The sequence below is a fragment of the Diadema antillarum genome, unplaced genomic scaffold, assembly GCF_040938485.1.
Source record: "Diadema antillarum isolate AM-2024a unplaced genomic scaffold, OU_Dant_1.0 seq00000659_RagTag, whole genome shotgun sequence".
NCBI lineage: Eukaryota > Metazoa > Echinodermata > Echinoidea > Diadematoida > Diadematidae > Diadema > Diadema antillarum.
Genome location: NW_027271571.1, coordinates 141,829 through 166,312, shown reverse-complemented (window position 1 = coordinate 166,312; position 24,484 = coordinate 141,829). Strand labels below are relative to the sequence as shown.

Below are 24,484 nucleotides of genomic sequence, written 5' to 3'. Positions count from 1 at the left end.
ATGTACTGCATAGAGTTATTCACTTTTAACTGTCTTTTTTTTTGTAATCAAAACATGTCATCAGAGACTCCAACCCAAAGTACCTTCTGATCTGGAGATTCTCCTGCCTGAAACCCCGAGCAAACGGGAGACTCAAAGTTGATGTGTGCGAAGCGCGAAATTCCCAGGGTTCTAGACGCTGTCTGGTGCTATCTAAGGCTTATTTTTTCAACATACGATAGAAATATGTAAGAAATCCTTTCCAACGGGAGACAAAGAGCCAGGGCGGGAGAAATCAAATCTCAAACGGGAGAACGGGAGATTTTGCAAAAATGGGTTTTCGGCGGGAGATCTCTCGTCGAAAACGGGAGAGTTGGAGTCTCTGTGTCATTTTCATATTGCTATGCCTCCAAAACGTACAATTTTTATAGGCTTTATTTTGCTTCTTTCAAAAGATATATGGTAATGCATGATATGGTACCAATATCAAACATGTTATGAATTTTACATAAAAATGTTTCTATTTCAGTCAAAAAAGGACTACAGTATTATTCTAAGTGGCTTACACCTCTATACCAGTGTATATGTTACCTACCCAGCTACCTCTGGGTTGGCAGCTACATGTCATGTACATGTACATGAATATTATTTCTTATAAATTTGGCCAAATTGCTCATCCAGATGAGCGCCAGTCACGACATGGCCAGATAACAGAGTTCAGACTGTAAAGCAAATGTATGGGCGTAACACAAAAAGGCTTATTTTCTCCCGATGCTAGTGCTCGAGTTACAGACCTGATCATGGTCTTCATGGTTTTTTTCTCATGACAGCACAAATTGTCATTATAAGACACAATTGATGATAATAGAATTTAAAAAAACAAACAAACAAATGAAGGGAATATTGTAGTTTGCCATTTCCAGAGGTACAGGAAGTTTATCAAAAATGAAACCAGTATTTCTAATGGCCAGCTACAGGTTGATTATATTTGCAAAGCAGAGTGATTACCATTGACCACACTAAAAATTCATATCTGTTTTTCGATTTAGTTGTGTGAAGGTGTAAATTGAGTTCATAATTAAACTGAAATCCACAGTTCCCATACATGTATTGTGTTTGCCCTGAAAAAACTACACTACACCCTTTCTCACAAATGAGTAAAGCATTGGGGCAAAGTAGACAAAGTAAACCGTACTTGGGTCGACATGCAAAATGATACTCAGTAAATCGTAGAAGTCGATGCAAAACTTCAAATTTCCTCCTGTCTATGTCACTGCTGCTATCTTGAGTAAGTCAAATACTTCAGTCATTCCAAACGAGGAAAACATTTTTTAACTGTTTTGTGTAAGTTTATTAATAGTTTGGCTCTGATAGGGCACAAGAATATACCTGATGATGAGACATTCCATTTTTAGATTTTGTGTCTACAATGTAAAACTGCAAGTGGGTACACTGTACAAATGGGAGTGTCATCGTGCCAAATGTATACCGGGTTTGTGTGTGTTTGTGTTTGCGCATGTTTTGATGTTCATTTTTATACACTTTTTGGTCTTTATTTTAGTATAGTGAGTGGGGATCCGAAGAAAAAGTGATAATGTATTCTGTCACATGTACAAGTATGTACCAGCATCTCACGAATTTCACCCTTGATGTGCATTTGGACTTGGCTATAACCTGCCATTTCATCTTCTCAACTTTTCATAACCACTCAGTTAATCCCTCAAATTTGACCTACAGTTAATTGTAAGGTAGGAGGCTCACTGAGATGTAGAATGTGTCTTCATACATGTCCCACAGGCAGGCCATGCCAATACATGTACAATGGAAATTAAGGTGGTTTCCAGACATTTTTATGTAGCGAATCTGCCATCACACACCTCCTGTTATTTGTGTTTCACAGTAATGCACTGGTACAGTTTGTACTAAAGATAATGTTGATTCGATAAAGGGCACTATGTGTAGTTGCTAGGAAAGTTTTGATGGTTGAAGGGATTTGATCGTGAGTGCAGATCACAATATACAGAAAGAGTGTTTATCGAGATAATCTTGCACTCAAGCCTTAGTGTTTTTTAATAAAGCAAACCAATAAGCATCACAATCATGCTTGCCCTTCACTTTTACTGAAGCTTTGTGACAAAGTTATGGTGGAGATTTTAAAGATTAAAGGAAACCAAAGCCCAAATATAAAAGTGGATAGAGTGAAAGCATTGGTAGAACACATCAGTGAAAGTGTGAGGAAGATCAGGCAATCGATACAAAATTTATAAAGTTTGAAAGTTTCGGTGTTGTCATGACTGAACAAGGAGACTACGAAACTTCATGACTACATGTACTAAACTTGTGGACAGCAATATACAGAAAATATAGAGAAAATTCAACATATTTCAAACTTTTCCAGCAAAATAAAAGAGTTTAGCACTTGACTTGCCTCTTTCAGAATGCAAGGGGAATAATATTCACGTTAACATATGTCAATGACAAGTCCATAGAATTTGTACTTTTATAAAATGTAATACATGTACTGTGGAATTCTTATATTATCTTGTCGTCATGAAGTGCAGTAGTCTTCTTACCCAGCAGTGATGGTGCCAAACCCTAAAGAATTTATAACTTATGACTTCATTGTCCAATTTTCCTCAAACTCTCACTAATGTGTTCTATTAAAATTGCTGCTTTCAATCACTCCACATTGATATTGGGGTTTTGGTTTCCTTTTATACTGTAAAAATGGAAATTTTCGCGGTGCTGAAATTTTCACACATTTTGCGGAACTAGAAATTAGTGCGAAAATAACAGCACATGAAAATTTTTGTTTCCCATATGTTCCAGTAGTTGATGACTTGATTCCATGGATTTAAAAACATATGAAACTTGCCTTACCTGGCCGAGCGCGAAAAATTTACCGGCAAGAAAATATCCGCTTGTACAGTAAACTGAAAAAAAAAAAAATCTACCTGTACATTGTTTTGTACAATATCATTATACGAATGATGCACAGGTCTGAGTGCGTCAGTCGGAATTGTGTGCATAAGGTAACTATGGAATGCTTAACCCACGAGGGGAAGGCAAGTGGGTTCAGGCTAAATTCCATAGTTACCGCATGCTCACTATATTCCGACTGACGCACGAAAAGACATGTGCGTCATCTGATTTATAGAATGGGTAATTTTCTTGTCAAAAACCCATTTTTCCATCGTGTTACCCGATGACAAAATTACTGAATGCATTTCCTTTTGGCTTGCCGTAAACGAGCATGCATCAGTTTTTACTGGACGCACGGCCAGCCGTGCATCAGTTTTTACTGGACGCATGGCTAACCCAAGTGCGCGAACACTTGCTTTAGTGCGCAAACGCTTGCTTTAGTGCGCGAACCTTTGTTACAAGTACGTGTACTCTTGCTAAGTGCGCGATAACATGTTTACCACTGTGACTCAGCGTGCGCCCAGTAAAAATCAACACATAGCTCTCGACCAATCAGATCGCAGGATTCTCGCTACCCATGCTATAAATCATCCTGCTACACTACAGTATGTTTACCATCAACCATATACATGTATCAATCAAGCTATCGCATTGATATAAATGCACAATTTGACTTTTTTGTTGATACATGTAAATGCATAAATTCACATTTCCCAATTCTAGGAACATTGACCTCTGCGAAGTTTGCTGTACATGTATTTCTTCTGTGCAGATGTTGGCATGCATAAAGAGATAGATTCCTTCACCTTTTGGTACCTCAAGCTTTAATATATTGTATCAAGCTCAGAAATCTACTGGTGATTTTTAGATGCAACTGCACCATCAGTTAACCACCAATTTTAAGCCCTTTCACTTGGGGCATGTGGCAGCACAGAGGATGTAGCGAAAAAAATAAATAAATAAATACATAAAAACAGCTGTGAATGTGCCATGATATATTGTGCACACCCCATATAACCATCCCCATCTGCAGTATGTATGGATATTATCAGAATGGGAAAAAACAGGAAATATATCAATAATAAACAAATAAGTTTTGGTATAATTACATATTTTTAATATTCAAATTTCCCATTGCATATTTGCAGAGAACAATTCACTAGGTACACATGTAAATCAATCAATACTCTGTTTTGAAGTGTTCCAGACAAATTGTTTTCACAAAAAGACAATGAGGATGCTCACTCCATAATATAATCTACTTGAAATATCTCAATGCATTTGACATTAGTGAACTCCACATTGTAGACTGCATGTCGTGGTCAAATAAATGGGTCTGTTTGAACAGAAAGCAATTGTTGATATGGGTCCCACCACAAACCTTAAGACAGTCATTTTTACACTGGTGTTGCTTAGCTAGGACTCAAACTGGGCTGGGAAATACACTGTACTTCTGTTGTAAGAAGGTTATCTATGCACGGTTCAAGTCATCCCTGTTTGTCTGCAGTAAGCAACTATTTTGTTAATGTTGGTGCCAACTATTGGAGAAGTTGTTTTGGTGTAGCCATCAGAGCCATCAGTCATCAGATGAGTGTTTATTTTGTTGTTCATATCGTACAGGCAGGTGTGGAGGACACAGTTCAGACAGTTGTAGTGCTCTTTGGAAGGGAGACCTTGAGCACTCTTAATTTCTGCTACATCTAGACCCAGGAAGTCATCTACTTGCTTGGTGTTGCTGCGGCTGCTATTGCCTTGTTCTTGTTCATCCTTCTCCTAATGTACCAGACCAGGAAGAATGTTGTGGCATATGTTGCAACAACACACTGTAACAAGAGAGAGAGAGAAAAAAAAAACAACTTAACATAACATTATCTAATGCATGCAGTGCTTGATAATTCACTTGGTTCTTGCATTTTGCTTTATACAAAAGTGGTAATAAAATCATCAATGACGAGTCTGTTTGACATTATACACAATTCTCAAAAAATGAATATGAAATGGTGCAAAGGGCACATGGCTGTATAAGTTACAATACATTCAAGAGTACACAATAAAGGAAATACTACATTATGGCCTCTACAAACGTAGTGTGGGTTTCATGTACAAAGCAATTCTTCAAAAGATCAGTATTGAGCAATAAGGTCTGCTTTTCCCAAATAACTTGGTTAGTTTTTCTTTTTATTCTGTACTTCTTTACATTGACACAAATTTTGAAATGGGGTGCTCTTCTTCAATACACTCAATTGAATTTAATCAACAGCTCAGCATGGGCCAATCTTAAGCATTCTTTGAAAAACTCAATAAAGAAAAAGAAAGTAAAAAATAAGAAAAGGAAGGGTTGGAAAGTGCACAGCTTCACAAGGAATTGAAAACATGGATACATTACAACAGCAAGGCTGTCATATTTTCCTCAAAATTAAACACAAAATGCACAGCTTTCTAACACAACCTTTTTTTTTTGGGGGGGGGGGAGGGGTTACTGTCTCATTTTAATTTCCTGCTTCCTTTGTTTGGTGCCTCAAGATCTGGAAAAAAAAAACCCAGAAGAAATCAAAAAAATATTTGCACTTCTCTTTCCAAGGAATGACAGTAGTTGACTTATAAGTCATAGTGTAGCACTTGTCTTTCCAAAACTTTTTCCTTTCATGCAAAGGACATACCAGCTACCATAATGCAATGCTAGCCTTATGTAAATTCATGCTAACCAGCATAATTTCCTCTGTACTGTATTTGTCAAAGCAATCTCCTGTGTATCTATACTTCTGGACCAGTAACAGACTTTAGATCGAGAGGATTACAACATTTTGATCATTATGCTCAACAAATATAATTGACCTGTTTCAACAAGTTATCCGAAACCAACCCAGTTAATACCGAGATGATGTAATGCTACACACTGAGTACTCACATTCCTTTTGCCAAATGTGGTGTCAGCATTGAACCACTTCTTGAAGCCCGTGTAGTGGGCAAACTGTGATTCATCAACATATCCTCCACCCATGGTTCTGTGGAATGGACAACACAAAGATGTAACACCTTCATAATTAATACAGACAGAGTATCTAAAAAAAAACACACACACAGGATCACCACAGGAATAAATGTGTATCGTAAGTAGGTATCTCACTGGGCTGGAGACTAGTTGGTAACCTGGTGGTGACTAGAGTCCCCTGGAATCTAGCCGAGTCTCCAGGGAGTCATGAGAGAATCAAATGGGTTCAGTTGTTTGTTTTTTTTAAAGACTCTTTCTAGTCTCGTTTAATAGTCACTGCCAAGTTGTGGAGACTGATTTTATTCACAAGGTCTCCCAGATAAATATCTCGGCACTTTCGCGGAGGCCCATTGAATTGGCGACCTACAGGAGACGTCACAGAGCAGATACGTCTCTGCGACTGAGAACAAAAAAGGCAGTGAGAATGGAGTAAAAACTATTATTGTAAGAAAATGTCTTCTTTTTCTTTTGTAAAATTGTATCCTTCACAGTTGATGATCAATGTACTGCAGAGTGTTGCACATGCCATCATCATGGCACTATCAGACCCTCACCATGTGAAAATCATATTTACATATGTGAGCAAGGACCAAGGTGCCATATGCATTAATAATATTCATGTCTATCAGAAGGTACTCAGAAGCTTCTCCAGCCAAGCAAGGATACAACTCTAAATTTAGTTAGTGAACGCCACTGAGCACAATCTGAGACTGGCACACTTGTCCATTATTTTTCACGCACAGCTCGCCAGAAAATTGGCTTGGGTGTTGCACAGCAAGCTATGACACTGGTGAATTGATATCCTTTTTCCTGTAATGTTATTCGGTCCCACCACTCCGGTCGTAGTTTTCTGTACGCACAGAGATACATGCCTGAAATTACCATACAATGTACCTGGGAGTGCATTCGTGAGTCGGAAAAGTCATAAAATTTCATCGGTTCTAATCATTGCAAAGTCAATTTACGCCACTTTTTTTCAGTCAGTTCTGTGAAATTACATCTTCATCTCACAATCAGCGGCAGAAAGCAGTCTAAAAAATCTTAATTCTGAATCAATATTTTTCTACCACAGTCGGGCACTAAACTCACATTCTGTGCACAAAATGCAGCTTGTCAGCCAAGATTTTGGTAAATTTCATCGCATCGCCTCTCGGCAGCAACCACTCTACGCCAGCACACCCGGGCCCTGTTTCATAAAGCTGTTCGTAAAGTTACAAACCACTTACAAGCGACTGGTGATTAGTTCTTGTGCTGAATTATGGAAATTCTGAAAGTACAGTAAACCTCGGATAAGTCGACGTCGAGTGAGTCGAAAATCACTTAACTCGAAGCAAAATAAAAAGTCCCGATTTTTCCCTATGTATTTTCTCTAAGAAATATTTGGATAAGCCGAAGTACGAGAGTCGAATTTCGGCTGTGTCGAAGTAAAACATTCAGTCCCTTTTGTACAAAATACACGTAGTTTACATCACTTGAGCCGAAGAAGATTTGTCTGGCATTCTCATTACATTTAGAGGAGAACAAAAAAAAAAATCGGCATGTCGCAGAACCCCGTCCCTGGCCTGCTGCAGGTAAGCATGCACACTCACCGTACCGCTCTGCACGCATGTCGAATACTAGTACATACACATGTATACATGTATACACACAGCACATCGATCCATATACTTTATCCATACACACAGCACATCCATACTTTATCCATGTCAAGCCATAACTCCTTGGTCAACCAATCGCTGCTTTAATATTTTAGTGACAGGCCAAGTGGGCGGAGCTTGTTTGTGCGTGCCCGGCAGGCTGTATAGTTTTGTTCAATGGAGTGTGGGATGGGCCTGGGAGAGTGTTTGTCTCAGGGTAGGTTGACAGAGATGGCTACCTATGTTGCACCATAGACATTATCTTCAAGAACAGACAAATTTGAATGCAAACACACACACGCACGCACACACACACACACACACATGCATGCAAATGTACTATAATAGATGTACATAACTGTGAGTCAAAAAAAAAAATCGACTCTCGCGAGAGTCGAATTTCACTTAAGTTGACGCATTTTCGTCAGTCCCGAGAGCTTCGACTCATGCGAGGTTTACTGTATAGCACATCAGAACTGATCACCAGTCGCTCTTAAGTTGTTTGTAATTTTATGAACAGCTTTATGAAACACCCCCCCCCCCCTCCAGTAATCTAAAAGTCGGGACAGTGCCCTGCAGATCCTATCAGAAATTATGGTTTTATATTGAGGGCCCCTCTCTTATGATGAGGAAATATTACTTGCAGAGAAGTCAACTCTCATTTCCTTATGTTTACTGTCTTCTGTGTTATAACAGTAATAAATTAATACCAAAAGAGTGGATGCTGACAGTGCAAAAGAAAGGTGCCTTCAAACAAACATGAGCTTTGTCTTTTGATACGGTATTACAAAACCTATAGAAAAATTACAACCTGGTGGCAGTTTTCCAGGGGGAAGGGGATTGCCCTGGAGGGTAACTGTCCTGGATGGGTAGTTGTCCAGTGGGTATTTATCTGGGGGTAGTTGTTCTGGGGGGAATTGTCCCGAGGGTGATTGCCCTAGAAGGGTAGTTGTCCAGGGAGCAGTTGTCCCACTAGGGGGCAATTGCCCTGGAGGATAATGGGGGGGGGGCAGTTGCCCTAAGGGGCATAGAATAGCCCTGGGGCAATTATCTGTATTTTGCACAAATAATAGGGCATAATTTGTCTTCCTGCCAAACTTTAATTTTTCTCATGGTGTCGACTACTAAAAGTTAGTCCCACGCGTGTGGCTATATAAATTTACAGAAGACTTTTACATTAAACTAGACCACTGTTACAGTACACAGCTATTCCAAAGACTTTAGAGGGAGCAAAAATGTTCCACTTTTATCCATACTGCAAACTACTTTTAGCTTTAGACTCACCCAGTCAAATACACAGAGGTCACAGTTAAGTGTGGAAAAAAAACCCAAAAAAACATTGTGTAATACAGTGAAGTGTGTAGTTATACTTAGGCCAAGTGAAAAAAGAAAGAAGTTTCTTGATGTCGCACGCATCCGATTTTGGCACCCTTTAAATTTTTTACTATTTACTATTTTTCAAGATTGCGATGAAAGTATAAAAAATTTGTGTTTCACATCACCATCCGTTCGCATCTTCTTTGAGTTGCCACATCAACTTTTTTGACATTTACTACTTTTGGGCAGCCAAAAAAAAAAAAAAATCAGAAACTCACCTACCAGTACCACAGTTCCCTGTGTGATTTCAAGAACGTATTACATTACAATCTCTGATAGTATGTATTCACTGTCGTACCACCAGCCAAAAATCCTATAAACTTGCCGCTACGGACTGTGGGCTTGGACGGCACACTGTTCAGAACATCGACTGAGCATACCTTGTGAGTTAAGTCTCCACAAACATTCATACTCATGAATGCATATCATTGCCATGGCTTGGTTTCAAACAGCGATTATAGTAAACCAAGTTGCCCATAATTCGACCAATGAACGTCAGACGTCCCAAATTTTTTACTTGTGTGCTGCTGTCTCGTTAGCAAGCATAAAGTCTGGTACCCTAACCACCCTAGGCTAGGGCCTAGGTCATGGGGCCTGGCACATATCTACAAAAATCAACCGATGACATGGGCAAAATCTCCCCAAAAAGTGAAATATTCTCACCTAAATGACATCTCGCATTCAAAATTTCATTTTCAGTACTTCTTAACATAACAGTTAAGGAACAAGGGGTCTAAGAAACTTGATTTTTTCGTCATTTTCCCGATGTTCATGGATTTTGAATACATATCCTCACATAGAAATAGAACTTTCGCAAGCCGATGTGGGCGGCCATTTTTTTCCGGAAGTGGATGTTACGATCGAAAAAATACAAAAAAACATTAAAAAGACAAAAAAACATTAAAAAGACAACAGTAACACCGCCACAACTGCAATCCCTGTTCGTCATCAGTGCACGCGCGCCAGCCCTTTTCACATGCTTTCGCAATGGAACTTGGTGCTTACGCAACATTCGCGAGCCAAATGAAGGCGTTCAGCAGAAAATCGCGGAGCACAAGTGTATCGCATACAAGTTGTACCTAGGAATTGTACATCAGGCCGCGATCCAAGCTACCACTGTACCGGGTCGCAGCCGTGGTCTTTTTTTTACTATCGCGCTGGACATTGGTTTTGCGGTGGTGACAATAATGTGAATTGGTAAGTGGTCAACCTCCACAACAAATGTCTTTTATGATATAACCTGGGTTAATTTAAAGCAATTTGCAAGTTTGCGTTTCAGAGTGGAAAAACCCTTGGGCCTTATACGGCCGCAAACTCAGACACTTACTCTATTCCTAATTAGTAATATAAATTTAAGCTTTTCACGAAAAACTGTTCGGTTTTCATCACAGTTTGCTTGGTTGTGGTTGTAATACCTACATGGTAACCCTGCAAAGTTTCAAGTGTACTGAACACAGTGCCGGGCATAAATTTTTGTTCAGTGCCCTCGTAACAATTTTAAAGGTGCATGGTCCCGGTGTTTTAGTCAAATGCGTAACGGGCACACGGCGCAAGTTTCCTATAATAACCTACGCTATCGACTCCTCTTTGGCACTTACGCTGTGGCCCACTTCCCCGAGTCCGAAGAAGTCCCATTCACTGTAGTCAGTGGTCCGGTCATTGTCATTTATCTTAATGAAATTTCTTCCAATATTTGTTAACGTATCGACAGAATTTTGGTCTGCTGATATTTTGAGGCCTGAAACACGATTCTACCGCTGTTTCTCCTTAAAATGAAGAAAATGAAAAGAAGGCAAATTTAGGGTTTACTTGCTGCTGGTCTAGCTGCTTAGAGTAAAAGCCCCAATTTTCGGACACTTAAGCTTTTTTGCAATATTTATTCAACTCAAATAATTTTCCACAAAATGAAATTTATAATAATGTTTGTTACATATATCAAACTAATTTTTCTTAATATTGATTTTCTCAAACCGATCATAAAATTTAACAAAATCACCAAATATTATCACCTTGTCAATTCCCCAAAATTCGGACAGCGTCTCCAAAATCCGGACACGCGTGCAATGTCAGTACGCATACAAGGTCGCTGAAAAATCCGCGCGCGCCATACCTTCTTGACGCAAGGTCGCATTGGGGATGTTGCGGCGCCCGTTCGTGTCCGAATTTTGGGGACTCTGCACTTGCATTCAGCCCCTGTACATTTATTCACTGCATCGGCACGTACGGAGATTTTGTTTTTCTTTTGTGTTTTCGAGGATACCATCACACTCTGAGCTTGCGATAAGCGAAAAATCTCGCAACAGAACGGCGTAATTTTTCAATTTTTAGCGCTTTTTCGGCGACCCCGATTCTTTACACGGGCCCTAATTTGCGCGCGCTTTGGAAAAGTCGCGGCGATTCCGCGATTTTGATGGCAAAATTTGGGATTTTAGATGGATTTTTGGAGGTGACTCAGGCATTTTCGCGTGGTGAACGAGTGTGCTAGTGTGTGAAACGATGTGATATGCTTGTGCTGTGACAGTCGACTTTGCTGCCTTGTGATAAGTGGTAAGTGTCCGGATATTGGAGGCCGGCCGAAAATTGGGGTTCTTACTCTATGTGGTAAGAAGCTCACGATATAAAATGGCCGCCGTTGGGCTCCATACACGGGGCTCCATGGCGTACTACACCCGTTTGCGTGCGAAATCACGAGAGTATACGAGAGTATACCCTCTTAGCGTAGCTTCTATACTCTTTGGACTTTTGGTATTCGGGCCCCGGCCCCGACCATGCTGACGAGGTGCACCTCACTTTAACTAGCTAACAAGTTAGGGTACATCTCGGGCATTTGTCTATATCCTGGGCTCGGTGGGGGCATTTCACAAAGCATTTTGGTCAGATATTTTTCTGACAAGCTGTTACACGCTACTAAATCCTTGCATCTGATTGGCTGAGAGCAAATTTGTTCGACAACTTTGTCGGACAAAATGCTTCATGAAAAGCCCCCCTGCCGCCCTGGCCCTGCGCAGCAGGTCAGTCCCCACTCCATGCCATTCACCAGGGAGCCCGGGAGGTGACCTCCTGCATTCACCGCCATTCATCCCGTGGCTGCTATCCACCTCCATAGACTTTGCACATAGTGAAGACGCACACGCAAAACAAGTGGGGACCGATATCACGATTTAGCCACATCTCAGGCATGTTAACAAGCCATAATCCACAATGCTGATACCAGACATATCACAAGAATATCTATACTCAATCATTCTAGCAACAAAGAATTAGTAAGGTCTGTAATTAACATATTTTCTTTGACTTTGTCTCACCCTTTTTCGCCGGTAGGTACGCTTTTGGACAGACAGCAAGTTGTTAAGTTGGCAACATCGCATTATTACGTACGTACCTGAAGGTTTAAATGATATAGAAATTTAAAGCATCATAAATTTGATTTAAATTTTATGCACCATAATCTTTTTTGTATTTTTTACTTATTTTTACCCATTTGACAGTGTAGTATTGTCGAGTAAGATGAATGATGTTTTAATTAAAAAGTCTGTTGCCAATTTGTAATCGATAATTTCAACATGATGAAGAATCGATAACTGTAGCTGTAGAAGAGTTCAGTGTGAGCAGCATAACACACGTGTGTCGAGTGCGTGGTTTACATGCATGGTAAGTGCGGCGTGCGCCTCTCATCAGAGCTGTATGGACTACTAGTATGTAAAGAGGTGACTGCTATATGCTATCTGCTTTTGCGGGAAATCTGCGCATTGTGAGTAAATTTTGATTGCGTATGTACTACATGTAGTGTTGTTGACATTGTATGAAATACATGAGTAAATTTCATATTATATTCTGCTAGGTGCGACTGATTTTGATGGCTAGAACTTAAGCACTTGTTTAATTTTAGTGCTCATCCTAGCCTGACCAGACACTGTGCTGCGCACAGGGTCTGACATGTGTTAGTGTTTCAACGTTGTAAACGACCGTCACTATTGACGGCAAAATCACATAAAATACCTTTTATTTTGTATGATTTTAAGAGTAATATAATTTGCAACACTTACCTACAGCGTATTTTCCTGATGGTTGAGTTGAATTCGGCGCTTTGTTGGTATCCAGACCTTATTGTTGAATTTTTCGGAGTAGATCGTGCGGTGGCATCTTTTCCTTCGAGAGCTTCACAAAAGCAACAAACTACTACGCATGCGCATTCAGAAGTGGTTGCTTTTTACGTACGCCCGTGCGCCCGTGCGTTTCATGTGTTACGTAAAGCTTGTAGTAGATCCGCGCGTGCTGCACCGGCAATGATTTGAACTTTTTTAGTCGGGGTCATCCGACTATCTCATCACTTCCGCCCCGACTACCTACGTTGTAGTATACGAGAGTGAATGCCATTCATATAACACGCAGATGAGGAGTGAAGCAGTAAGGACGTTTACAGACCTGATTTCAGCCATAGATTTCGGTAAGTTTTAGACGTAATTAAACAAAAAATCGCATACCGGTTATTGAATGATGGTCATAGATTACGATAATTCCTTATATTTTAGTTTTCCACGATTAATAAAGATATTCATGAAGGAAACAGTGAACGATAACAACGTCCGCGAAGGAAAAGAGGTGCAGCGCTGTCGCCAGCGCTGCGTGTAGTTATGCTCATCCATACTATCGAGGACAGTATATTCTAGTAGACCGAGATTCTTCAGTCCCATATTATCCTATCTTGTGTAGGTAATTTTAATGTGATCGGATGATAACCTGTCAGTGTCAGATTTCAGACATTGCATCGTTATGTGATTCATATCATCGACACTATTAATCAGCTTTCCTCATGCGAGAGTGTTACAAGTATATACATCGTCATAGAGTATTTTTGTGTTTAACATGCTGACATCTTTAATATCTTGGAAAATGGTTAAAAGGGGCATGAAAACAACACCAAGAACTTGAGAAGTTATTCTGTGAAATAATGTAATGATTCTAGTCTAGAAAGAAATCCAAAATCTACCCGATTCATTAGTTTGTTGTGTTTATGTCATCTACACAGTTACTGATTTACCCGCGCAATCAGCCCCTACCAGACGCCGTGTTAATCACGCACTTGTGTACAGCAACAGGGCTGTGTTTTATCACACACAACGTAATAGGACTACAGTGTAGGTGTATGGTGTGGTGCATTTTTTCAGCGGCCTTCTAAGCGCATTAACATTGAATTGCGCGTCCGAATTCTGGAGAGGCCAGATGGATTCTGGTTGATTATCAAGGTGATAATATTTTCGGTTTTTGTGAAATTTTGTGATGTACCGGGTATTTAAAAATCAATAGAAAGTACCTGGTAGTTTGATATATCTAACATACATTGTTGTAGATATAATTTTGTATGTATTATTTGAGTTGAACAAATATTGCAGAAAAGTGTCCGAAAACTGGTGGTTTTACTCTAATCATCCCTGTTTGCAACAGATGGACAGGGTGCCATGCCAGTGCCGAATAAATTCCGCCAGAGGCTGTTACATTCTTCTTCTTATTAAAGGGGATGGCTAGTAACCGATCAGTGGGAATCAGTGGGAATGCTGAGGGATGATTGTTCCAATCCTTGTGGGATTCATTTAAGAGTACATTATATATCTACTGTTGTGTGAAAATTATTTGCTTCAGAACGGTCTCATATTCAAGTAATGTGCAGATTAATGCCCCGTCACTGACCAGGGACGCTTACCTGGAAGCATTAAACTGCACATTACTTGAATATGAGACCATTCTGAAGCAAATAATTTTCACACAAGAATAGATATATAATGTACTCTTAAATGAATCCCACAAGGATTGGAACAATCATCCCTCAGCATTCTCACTGATTCCACTGATCAGTTACTAGCCATCCCAGGCCTCGAATTAACCGACAGCCACCGACGGCCATGGCCGTCGGTGCCCCTCTCGTTGGCCGCAATGCCTTTTGTTTTTTTATCAAAGTTACGGCCAAAAAAAAATGTGCCCTTTTTCTTGGGGCCGTGGTGCCCTTTTAGAATGAAAGTTATTATTTATGACGTATGATATGCCCTTTCTCAAAGTCTCTTTAATAAGCTTGAACAACTTTCCTGATCTCAAATATCATACCTTCAGTTCACTTGCGTCCCGATATATCTGATTCAAACTCAAAGTATCTTTCCGAGATACGAGACGACGTGTACCTACATGTACGCCCGACCGGCTTTTACCGTCCCGACTGCCTCCGCAGCGCAGCGGCCGCGAGTATGTACTAGCTAGGCAGCGCATATTCAGATAGAGTAGTGAAGAGTGAACTCCAAGTTCACCAAGAAAAAAAGAAAAATCCCACGATGCCAAGGTATGCCAGACTGGGGAATGGGGAGGGGTGGAGAGAGAGAGAGACCAATCAACAGAAGAAACCGCGCGTACTGGCACATTCTTGGAGGTCATGAACTGTCTGTCACAGACTAATCATAGCAATCTACACACGCACGCAAATTCCTTTGCCTTGTGGTTTTGCCAGCCAGCTGTCGGAATGTGCTTTGAAGTTTCATGGCAGCCTGGCTGGCCTGAAAGGGTGTCGAGTTTCAATCAATACCTACTGTTGTTTTATTCCTGTTTAAAAAAATGTTGTTTCACTTATAGAAACGCGGAGATATGGAATGTGTTACAGCTGTAGGGAAGAGGTTTTTGTTGTGTTTTGCACTTTGTGTGTGTGTGTGTGTGTGTGTGTGTTTGTTTGTTTTTCTCGGTTTGTTTTTCTTCTTTCATTTTTCATAAACACCAAACATGCCTTTTCCAAAGTGGCCTTGGTGCCCCTCTGACTGACTTAAGTGCCCTGGCCTCTTGGAAAAAGCGCCCTTTTCTAAATGGCCGTGCCCCTCCAAAATCCTATTTCGAGGCCTGCCATCCCCTTTAAGGAAGGGGTAGTGCACAATATTGCTCTGTTATTCCTTGTAGCTTGAATCTTGGTTACGGATAAAGTTGGTCATGTTAGTAGATGAAAAGGCCCAATCAGGTGTGAGATCCCTCACTTCCCATTCACTGAACAGTAACTCCCCCTTTTTGTTCTAAAGTGAGACTAAGCCTCCTTGACGCTCTTAGTACAAAAAGCTGTTATAAAATAGCAATAGATAAAACTGCCCCTATTGCAAATGGGGATAATCTTCTAGAGTATAAAAGCTGACCAGAATTCGGCCATTTATGCTTTTCTTATTAACTAAGATTATTCATACAAAATCATATCTGCAACAATGTATGTTAGATATTAACTATACACAATCCTGTCACTGTACACAAGTGTCGCAACAGGGCTGTAATGCAAACCGCCCATGATTCGACCATAACGCTGTCCAAAATTTGACCGCCTGCTACATGTAGAAACTCACTCTATTATCTGCTTTGCACACGGTCGAACCTTGGTGCAGGTGCCAATACCATTTCAGATCCGAAACCACACTATATTCCGACCGACAATATGGATTTTGAATTCAATACACTGTACGTGATGTTTGTTACTTAGACCTATTTTTGCTATCTTGATCAATTTAGCTTGCCATTTTTAGTGTCAATATTGACATACACAATTTACAACTTACCGAAAACAAAGATTTAAATGTTGTATGCACACTGAATTCCCATTTCTCCACAAGGTGTAGATCACATTTTCTTTGCACTTCTGTTGTCGGCCCTGTCTCTCAATTCTCATTTCGAAGAGATTCCTTCAGTTGCAATTGGAAGGATTGTCAAATATGGTTGCTATGCGCTCAGCTGTACAAGCTCTTATCTCTACGGAATACTGTAAAAGTGGAAATTTTCGCGCATTTCGCGCAACCAGAAACTAGCGCGAAAATAAAAGCACGCGAATATTTTTGCTTGCCATATGTTCCTGTGCGTGATGTCTTGATTCCGCGGAATTTAAAGCATGCGAAACTCTTCTTACCCGGCGAAGCGCGAAAATATCCACTTTTACAGTAGTGTATACAAGGTTTGCGCAACTCTTTCAATGCACATGCTGCGCTCTCATTATATACTGAGCACTTCCATTTAAAGCAAGTGTCTTTGGTCAAAGCTGTTACAGCATATCTTGAATAAACACTGCGATGGTCAGGCTGTACTCTTAGGAATTGAAATTTTGCTCCATGGATATCACGCAAATATACATGTATTTATGCCATGCTCTAATTCCATGTGAGTATACATAGTAGAATTTGTGCTAGAATGTAAAAATTTCAACACTTCAGACGGGAACTATACATGTTCAATGTCAAAACACGTTCAGGGTCGCTGAAAAATGCGCCACAGCATGCCTTGTTGGCGCAAGGTTGCATTGGGGACGTTGCAGTGCCTTGATGGAGGAATTACGCAAATCGACACATGCATTTAACCCTTGTACTTATACCGTAGTTATTGCATTGGCCCGTATTGAGGTTTTGCATTTTTGCCAATACCATCACACTCTGAGCTTGCGACAAGACTCACACCAGAGCAAGTTGTTTTGAGTGACAACATGGAAGAGACATAGATACCAACAATTCCCAATGACCTATTTGGTTCAGATTTATTTGAGTGATTGGAAATAAACATATCCAGTGACTTTGGTGCAATCTGGGTATCCAGAATTCTAGATATCTAAAAGTATATGGATACAAAAGAAATTGTACATTGGCACCATGTAGATGTGAGGTGCATTGTCATGACATCATCAGTACATTATTGCTACAAGTGTACTTTCATATTACTTAAGTAAGTTTCCCTAAAATTGCACCCAGTAACCACCATATTCATCACTGCATTGAGGAATCGATGGTACCTGCACTCCCTTTTATAGTCAGTTTTGCTTTTTACTAGTATAAAATGAATTGTGTGCGCATTAATATCTAATGTCACAAAATTTTATTCTGTATTGTCTGTGCTTTGTCCAGTCTCCAGATCACAGAGCTGGAGAAAACACCCAATGTATGCGTAAGCTGCTGCCAAGTCACTTGATATTCATTGGCTCAAAGATATTCAGTGATGGAGGAAGACTTTCCTAGGGGTACTCCTGCCAGGCCAGCTGGCCCAAAGGTCTTGGTGAAGGACAAAGTGAAACTCTCTGCAAAACAAGCTGTGAAGAGACCTGCCAGGGATGTCTTGTTTCAGGTACCAGTAATCTTTTCCTTTTTCCTATTAGATTTGCATCCTTTCCCCACTTTTGCCTTACCTTTTATCTTGAAAATGATTTCCTCCTGTTCTCGTTCATTTTAAACTGCTCTTGAAGCAAGATGTTTGCATGATGTCTGCTTTTTTGTCTGTCTGTCTGTCTGCCTGTCAGTCACATGTGTTGATTATATTGTCCCCTTGATTGAGTTCTTATTGTCTGTATGAACATGTTTATTGAGGTGTGATTTTTCTCTATTTGTCTCTCTCTGCAAATGACATTTGTAAGATCACAACTGCTGATCTGTAATTTAACAAACGTGTCGAAAAAAATGAACCTGGGACTCGAACGTGTCATCTACTGCTTTCCTTGTTGGTTAAATTACAGATCAGGAGTTGCGATCTTACAAATTTCATTTGTAGAGGGAGACAAAGTGAAGAAATTTCACACCTCAACCTTCACCCCTCTGATTAATATTCTCTTGCTTTCATCATGTTTATTCTCTGTCTTTAGGAATCAGGAGAAGAAACCTCAAGTAAAGTCAAGAAGAAGAAAAAGAAAATAAAAAAGGATGAAGAGACAGCAGCAGAAGCTGAGCTTGAGTCTGTGGTTGTGACTGAGATGGAAAAATTCACTCCCAGAATTTTCTCTCAAAAGGTAGAGATATATGCTATTTCAGAATGTAATTATCAGGAAAAAGCAGAGAAATAAACAATACATGATGCAACATCAGTTTGTTGTACTGGTTTTTGCAGCTCCTGTCAAACAAATAACAAATTTGTATTGCCAAAAGTATCATGGAGCTATGTGAAACAAACATGACATTACAATGAACTGATATTAGCAATTCCAAACACATCTTGTGGTAGATCCGACAATGCAAACTGCAGATATAGATACATAATCTTTACATCAATAAAAGTTTATTTGAGTAACAATGTTGATATGATCAGGATCTGTTCAGATTTTTAGATTTGGATGGAGATGCTCTGAACAGAACACTTTGGAGGTGAAAGGTACATTACTGGTGATAGGCTATATGTAATTTGTGAAGATTGTGTACAATGTGCAGGGAGCCGACTGGCAAACTGAGCCAAGTAGTAAAAACTCATGCCACTGAATCTTATGCAGACAATCTCTGAGGGCATGTTGGTACTGGCAGCGGTCAAGGAGGTCCACGAGTATGAAGTCGTGCTCAGCCTGCCCAATTGTCTAAAGGGGTTTGTACAGATCACAGATATCTCGGCCGCTTTCACACAGAAGCTGCAGGAAATTAATGTGGAGGAAGGAGCTGATGAGGAGGTTTGTTCACATTTGAAACCTACTTTACACATTGTGAAGTTATGCTCAAGGTAACATAGCTGTCAGTCAATTTGATTTTCGTTTTTGTTCATTATGATTCATCCTAAAACCTTGTACTACTTTCTTTAATTTACAATATCAGTTTTATCAGTGCTTTTTTACAGAACTTAAAGGGATGGTACAGTATTGGTACACGTGAGAATTGGGCTTTTAACTTTTTGCGAGATATCAAGAAACCGTTTGTAAAATAGTACAGAGCGTACCTTTCTAAGAGGAATTCAAAGTTTATTTGATGAAAATTGGTTTTGGAATGGCTGAGACATCCAAAAATAAAGTAAAACAAACCGATCGTAATGAAAGCTGGGTCCCACAATTTTTAGAATTGCTGTGTTTTGGGTATCTCAGCCATTTCAAAACCAATTTTCATCAAATAAACGTTGAATTCTTTTTGGAATTACATGCTCTTTCATATTTCATAAGAGGTTTCTCATAATCTCACCCCAAAATGCTAAAAACTCGAAGTTAGATCTCAACCAAAACTATATGATCCCTTTAACATCTTACATGAACTCTTGTTGGCCATTTTAATTGGCAACTTATTTTATTGTTTAAATGAAGCAGTTGGTGCAACCTAACTAACATTTTGACAATTTGATATTGTAAAAGTTTAAGAGAGATAATCAAATGCTACATTTCAGTTTGTAGGACTGTACTAAGAAATTACATTAATTCATTGTAGTCACGCTGAAAAGAATGGGGATGGGAAGAATTCTGGTGTATGCTATGTCATGTAAATCTTTTGTGTATGCCATGCTATACTTTGGAAGATCTAAATATCACATCAGAAATTATCCACACATTCCATACTTTCAATGATGTGTGCAAAACATACAAAAAGTAATATACTGGCAAAATGCACTAATGCTATTGATTGTTTTATTTCACGTGAGCTCTATTTTTTTACTATTATTCTAGAGTCTGCCTAGCATCGGTGCCCTGTACTCCATCGGGGACCTGGTGCAGTGCAAGATCAAGTCACTAAGCTCATCCAAGAATGGTCACCGCCGAATCCAAGCCTCACTGGACTACACTGAGATCAATGCCGATCTGAACTCTTCCTCAGTGAAAGCTGGAATGGTAAATTGTGCTGTTCTCAAATGTGTCTTCACCATTTTGCATTCTTGGAGAATGTCATCCATTTTTAATGAAAGTTCTTGGTCCAAGTATCTGCTTGTTCTGTATGTTTTGTTTGTTTTGTTTAGATATTTTCATGGGCAATGTTATTACCTTTTACCTAAATACACATTAATCCATATCCGCTGATCTACGGGATATCCCGTAGTTCGCGCAAATGCTGCGAAATGCTGACCTACGGGATAATCTGTACTAGAAATGGCTTATTTTTCATAAGTGTTGGTGACATCACCTTGAATTTGAGGCGGCACAGTTTTTTGAACATATGTGAAATAGCCTCCAGCAGCAACAGCCTTTAAACTGCATTACAAGACCAGCGGATATGGGTTAAATGAATTCTTGCTTTATAGCCACTATACACATCCAGATGTGTTAGGTACATCATGTAAGAAGACAACATCTTCAAACTATGTCATCTTGTAGTAGTTGGCTTTGAAACAAAAATGCATGGCTGTTAAATCCATTATTTAATTTTTTTACCCCATCATTGTGGTTCTCCTTGTGACTAATATGCAGGTCATCAATGGGTGCGTGACAAGCATCGAGGACCATGGCTACACTGTTGATCTGGGAGTGCGTGGAACAAAGGCTTTCCTTAGCAAGCAAGATGCCAAGAAGCTTGTGAAGGTCAGGCAGCACAACTTGCAGACCGGTCAGCCAGTGACTTGTGTGGTCAAGGAGGTCAAGGCCAAAGGACGCTCTGTTCTCTTAAATGCGGACCCAGCAACAGTGAAAAAAGCCAAAGCCACCGTCTATTCTCACACTACATTATCTACTCTGTTGCCAGGAACAAAGGTTGATGCCACAGTAACAAAGGTCAGTGACCAGTTACAGCTTGCCTTAAGTATGTAATTGAATATGTTTTGATTTTATAACCAAGTGTATGTAGATGTAACTTTTTGGAGTGCAAGTTACTCCGAAGAATATTGCTCTTACTTCTGAGGAATATTATCCCGGAAATGTGATAATTAGGGTCTTGCTTGTGTGCCCTTCAAGAACATCTAAATTGCCATTATGAGATTATGATTATTTTCTTGCTCTTTGGCACAAGTAGTGTAAGTTTATTTCATGTGCTAACATTTGCATCAGTGCTTTTTGGGATTACCGTAAAAGTGGATATTTTTGCGCTACCAATTTTTTTGCACTCGGCTGGGTAAGAAGAGTTTCGCGTGTTTTTAATTCCGCAGAATCAAAACATCATTTACTGGAACATATGGCAAGGAAAAATATTCACACACTATTATTTTTGTGCTTGCTTCTGGTTGTGCGAAATGCGCGAAAATTTCAACACCACAAAAATGTCCACTTTTACAGTATGCAAAACTGGCAGCAGTAACCCAGTTGTGACCCTGCACCACAAAGCCAGCAAGAAGTTGCCAGGCATGGATTTTTAGTTAAGTGCAGATTCTGAAAGAGCAAACTCTAAGCTTTAAAATGATGTATAACTCAACTCAAATGGACTCTCTTAACCTATCTAAATATTGGAAAGAAAGCACACACTCTGGAAAAGTGTGAACTAAGAAAAGAGGCTCTGAAGTACAGGAGCTATTCAAGCGCTTAGTCTTTGCCAAGCCATGCTACCTGTGAGATGAATAGGACAAAAACAGGATGTAAACGACTGTAGCAACAACAATGAAGGGATTATCAGATTAAGCTGAAATTCAGCATGCTCTATTAACACATTCTGTCCATGACTAATGATAACTTTCAAAGCAGTAGCATTATCAACCCCCCTTGACATTTTTCCACAATTTTTGCATGCTTCTTTTGTTCTACTTCCTTTACACCCAATTGTGCATTCTTATCTGAAGCTGCTACATCATCATCCTCATTCATTGGGACTTGTTATGAATTTTGAAAACAGTTTTATTCCTCATTGCAGGTGCTATAAACTATGAAACTCTGAACCCAGTCTAACCATTTTAACCCGTTGAGGACAATCCAGAGTATACTCGGGCAAGCGTCCATGGGAAATACATATTGTAGCAAAATCAAATCATCCTCAACGGGTTAAAGATGTTCAAGCGAAAAGATCTGAAAATCATCTAGCAGTCTCCTTTTAGTGGGAGCCCTGTTTAAACAAGAGGAAAGCTTTTCTCCTGACCTCTTCTAATTGAGCAGGGGCCACTTTACCAAGAAAGAACAATTCACCATTACCATATATTTCCCAGCACCATGTTTAAACCACATCCTGCATGTTAATGACACCTCCCTCTCCCCCTCTCTCTCACTCACTCTCGCTGTTTCCATCAGATTCTTCCAAATTGTTTGGCAGTGGAAATCCTTGGGCTGTACAAAGGCTGTGTGGATGTCATCCACGTGAAAGACAAATCTGAGGATCTTGACACTTACAGGATTGGCCAAATGGTAAGACTTCATGGATGATCCACACTTGTGTTAGGTTATCAATCACCAGTGTTTTTTGTTCAATGATTCTTACAGATCGTGGTAATGTTTCTATTTTGATGTACATCATGTGTAGGTAGATGTTGCTGAATTGTTGATTGCCCATGGGAAGAATTATAACAAAGATTGAAATGAAAACTGGCTGTGAATGAAATGATTGACAACCTAGGGAGCACATACTCGTGAAAATTGACTGCATGACTGTGATTGTAAAGAAAGTCCAGTGATCTTAAATGTGGCTTATCATGCCTACGTAGATTAAAACATAACACCCAACTGAAGTTACTGTCTGATGAAAATGATATTTGCATGATTATGGCAGCACTATTATTGTCAAGGTCATCGACGTTGATGAAAGTGATGGTGAAAACGATAATTCCATTAATAATGGCAATGAAGATGGTATGAGTGGCCATTATGATGAAGGGATGATACTGATTGTAATATTTTGACTATCTTGTTGGTTTTGTTTACTTTCATCTATTGAGGTTTCGCAAAAATTTGTGAGTCAAGCACTTATTGTGAATTTTAAAATGTGCTAAAAAATTAACTGTGATCCTGACATGAATGTGATGTGCACATGTTGTTCGACATTTCCTTATCCATTATTGTACTCCACAACTGTGAATTTAACCATTTCTGAAATTGTTAGCAAGTTCCAAGTCACAAAAAAAAATAGACTCACTGAATATATAATGTATACAATATTTTGTGATGTGTTTTCTCAGCTAACAGGTGTCGTTCTCTACAACTGCCCCACCACAAAATCTCTTGGACTGAGTCTGACTGCCGTCCATCAGAAGTCGACCTGCGACCCTGACGGGAGGCTTTTTGCTGATGTAGCACCTGGAGATATTTTCAAAGAGGCCACCATTGTGAGAGTGTTTGGGAAGATCAGCGTGTTGGTGCAGCTCACACCTGAGACAAGAGGAATCGTCTATGTGAGTGGATTTGAATGAAATACAACATGTTAATGTGTGTAGACATGTGATTTCAAAAGATTAGAACTCAGTTTAGATCAAGCTGCCATCCCTTATAAGGAGGTGAAATTAAGTGACGCATTGTAGGATATTGTCATTGGAGGTAAATCTTGTCAAGTACGGGTATACTGTTTGTTGATATTGGTGACCCACTATTTACACTGGGAGGATGCCCATACTTTTCAGTTCTTTTACCTTAACATGCTGTACATAACTTTGACATTTCTTTCACCATGCTCCCTTTTCCCAATCCTGATATTATATATATGAACAGATTTAAACGTACAAGTCAAAGGACCGAGTGATCACATGATGCAGTCAAACAAATCTGGATTGATTGTTGTTGTTTTTTTTGTTTTTGTTTTTTGTTGGTCATTCCATATGGTTGGATCCATCCAGGATTTTAATGCTGTTCATGGTGATAAAACCATATCCTAAAAACTTAGATTTTTCTTTAGTTATTGTTTTATCGCGTATGTCTTGTATTTTTGTTGTCAAAGTTGTGACATGATTTTCTTGAACGTTTACAATGTGATTTGGAAATCTATGTCCACTCTATGTAAATGTTTTATACTCAAAATTAGAT

The 24,484-nt window shown here is 39.6% G+C and overlaps 1 protein-coding gene and 1 long non-coding RNA gene across 2 annotated transcripts in view; one reads left to right on the top strand and one right to left on the bottom strand.

Moving 5' to 3' along the window:
* Positions 1–3,995: 3,995 nt before the first annotated feature.
* LOC139736640 (uncharacterized) lies at positions 3,996–12,257 on the bottom strand. The gene is made up of 3 exons (XR_011711268.1): positions 12,213–12,257; positions 5,810–5,906; positions 3,996–4,724 (listed from the first exon to the last, which is right to left on the bottom strand). It is a non-coding gene; the product is annotated as an uncharacterized lncRNA (long non-coding RNA).
* Positions 12,258–12,616: 359 nt separating this feature from the next.
* LOC139736632 (protein RRP5 homolog) overlaps positions 12,617–24,484 on the top strand; it is a 39,537-nt gene continuing 27,669 nt past the window's right edge. The window contains 8 exon segments of the mRNA XM_071647383.1: positions 12,617–12,658; positions 17,802–18,018; positions 18,530–18,673; positions 19,148–19,318; positions 20,294–20,455; positions 21,029–21,328; positions 22,766–22,879; positions 23,647–23,859. Coding sequence (XP_071503484.1) covers positions 17,893–18,018; positions 18,530–18,673; positions 19,148–19,318; positions 20,294–20,455; positions 21,029–21,328; positions 22,766–22,879; positions 23,647–23,859 — 1,230 coding nt within the window. The 5' untranslated portion in view covers positions 12,617–12,658; positions 17,802–17,892.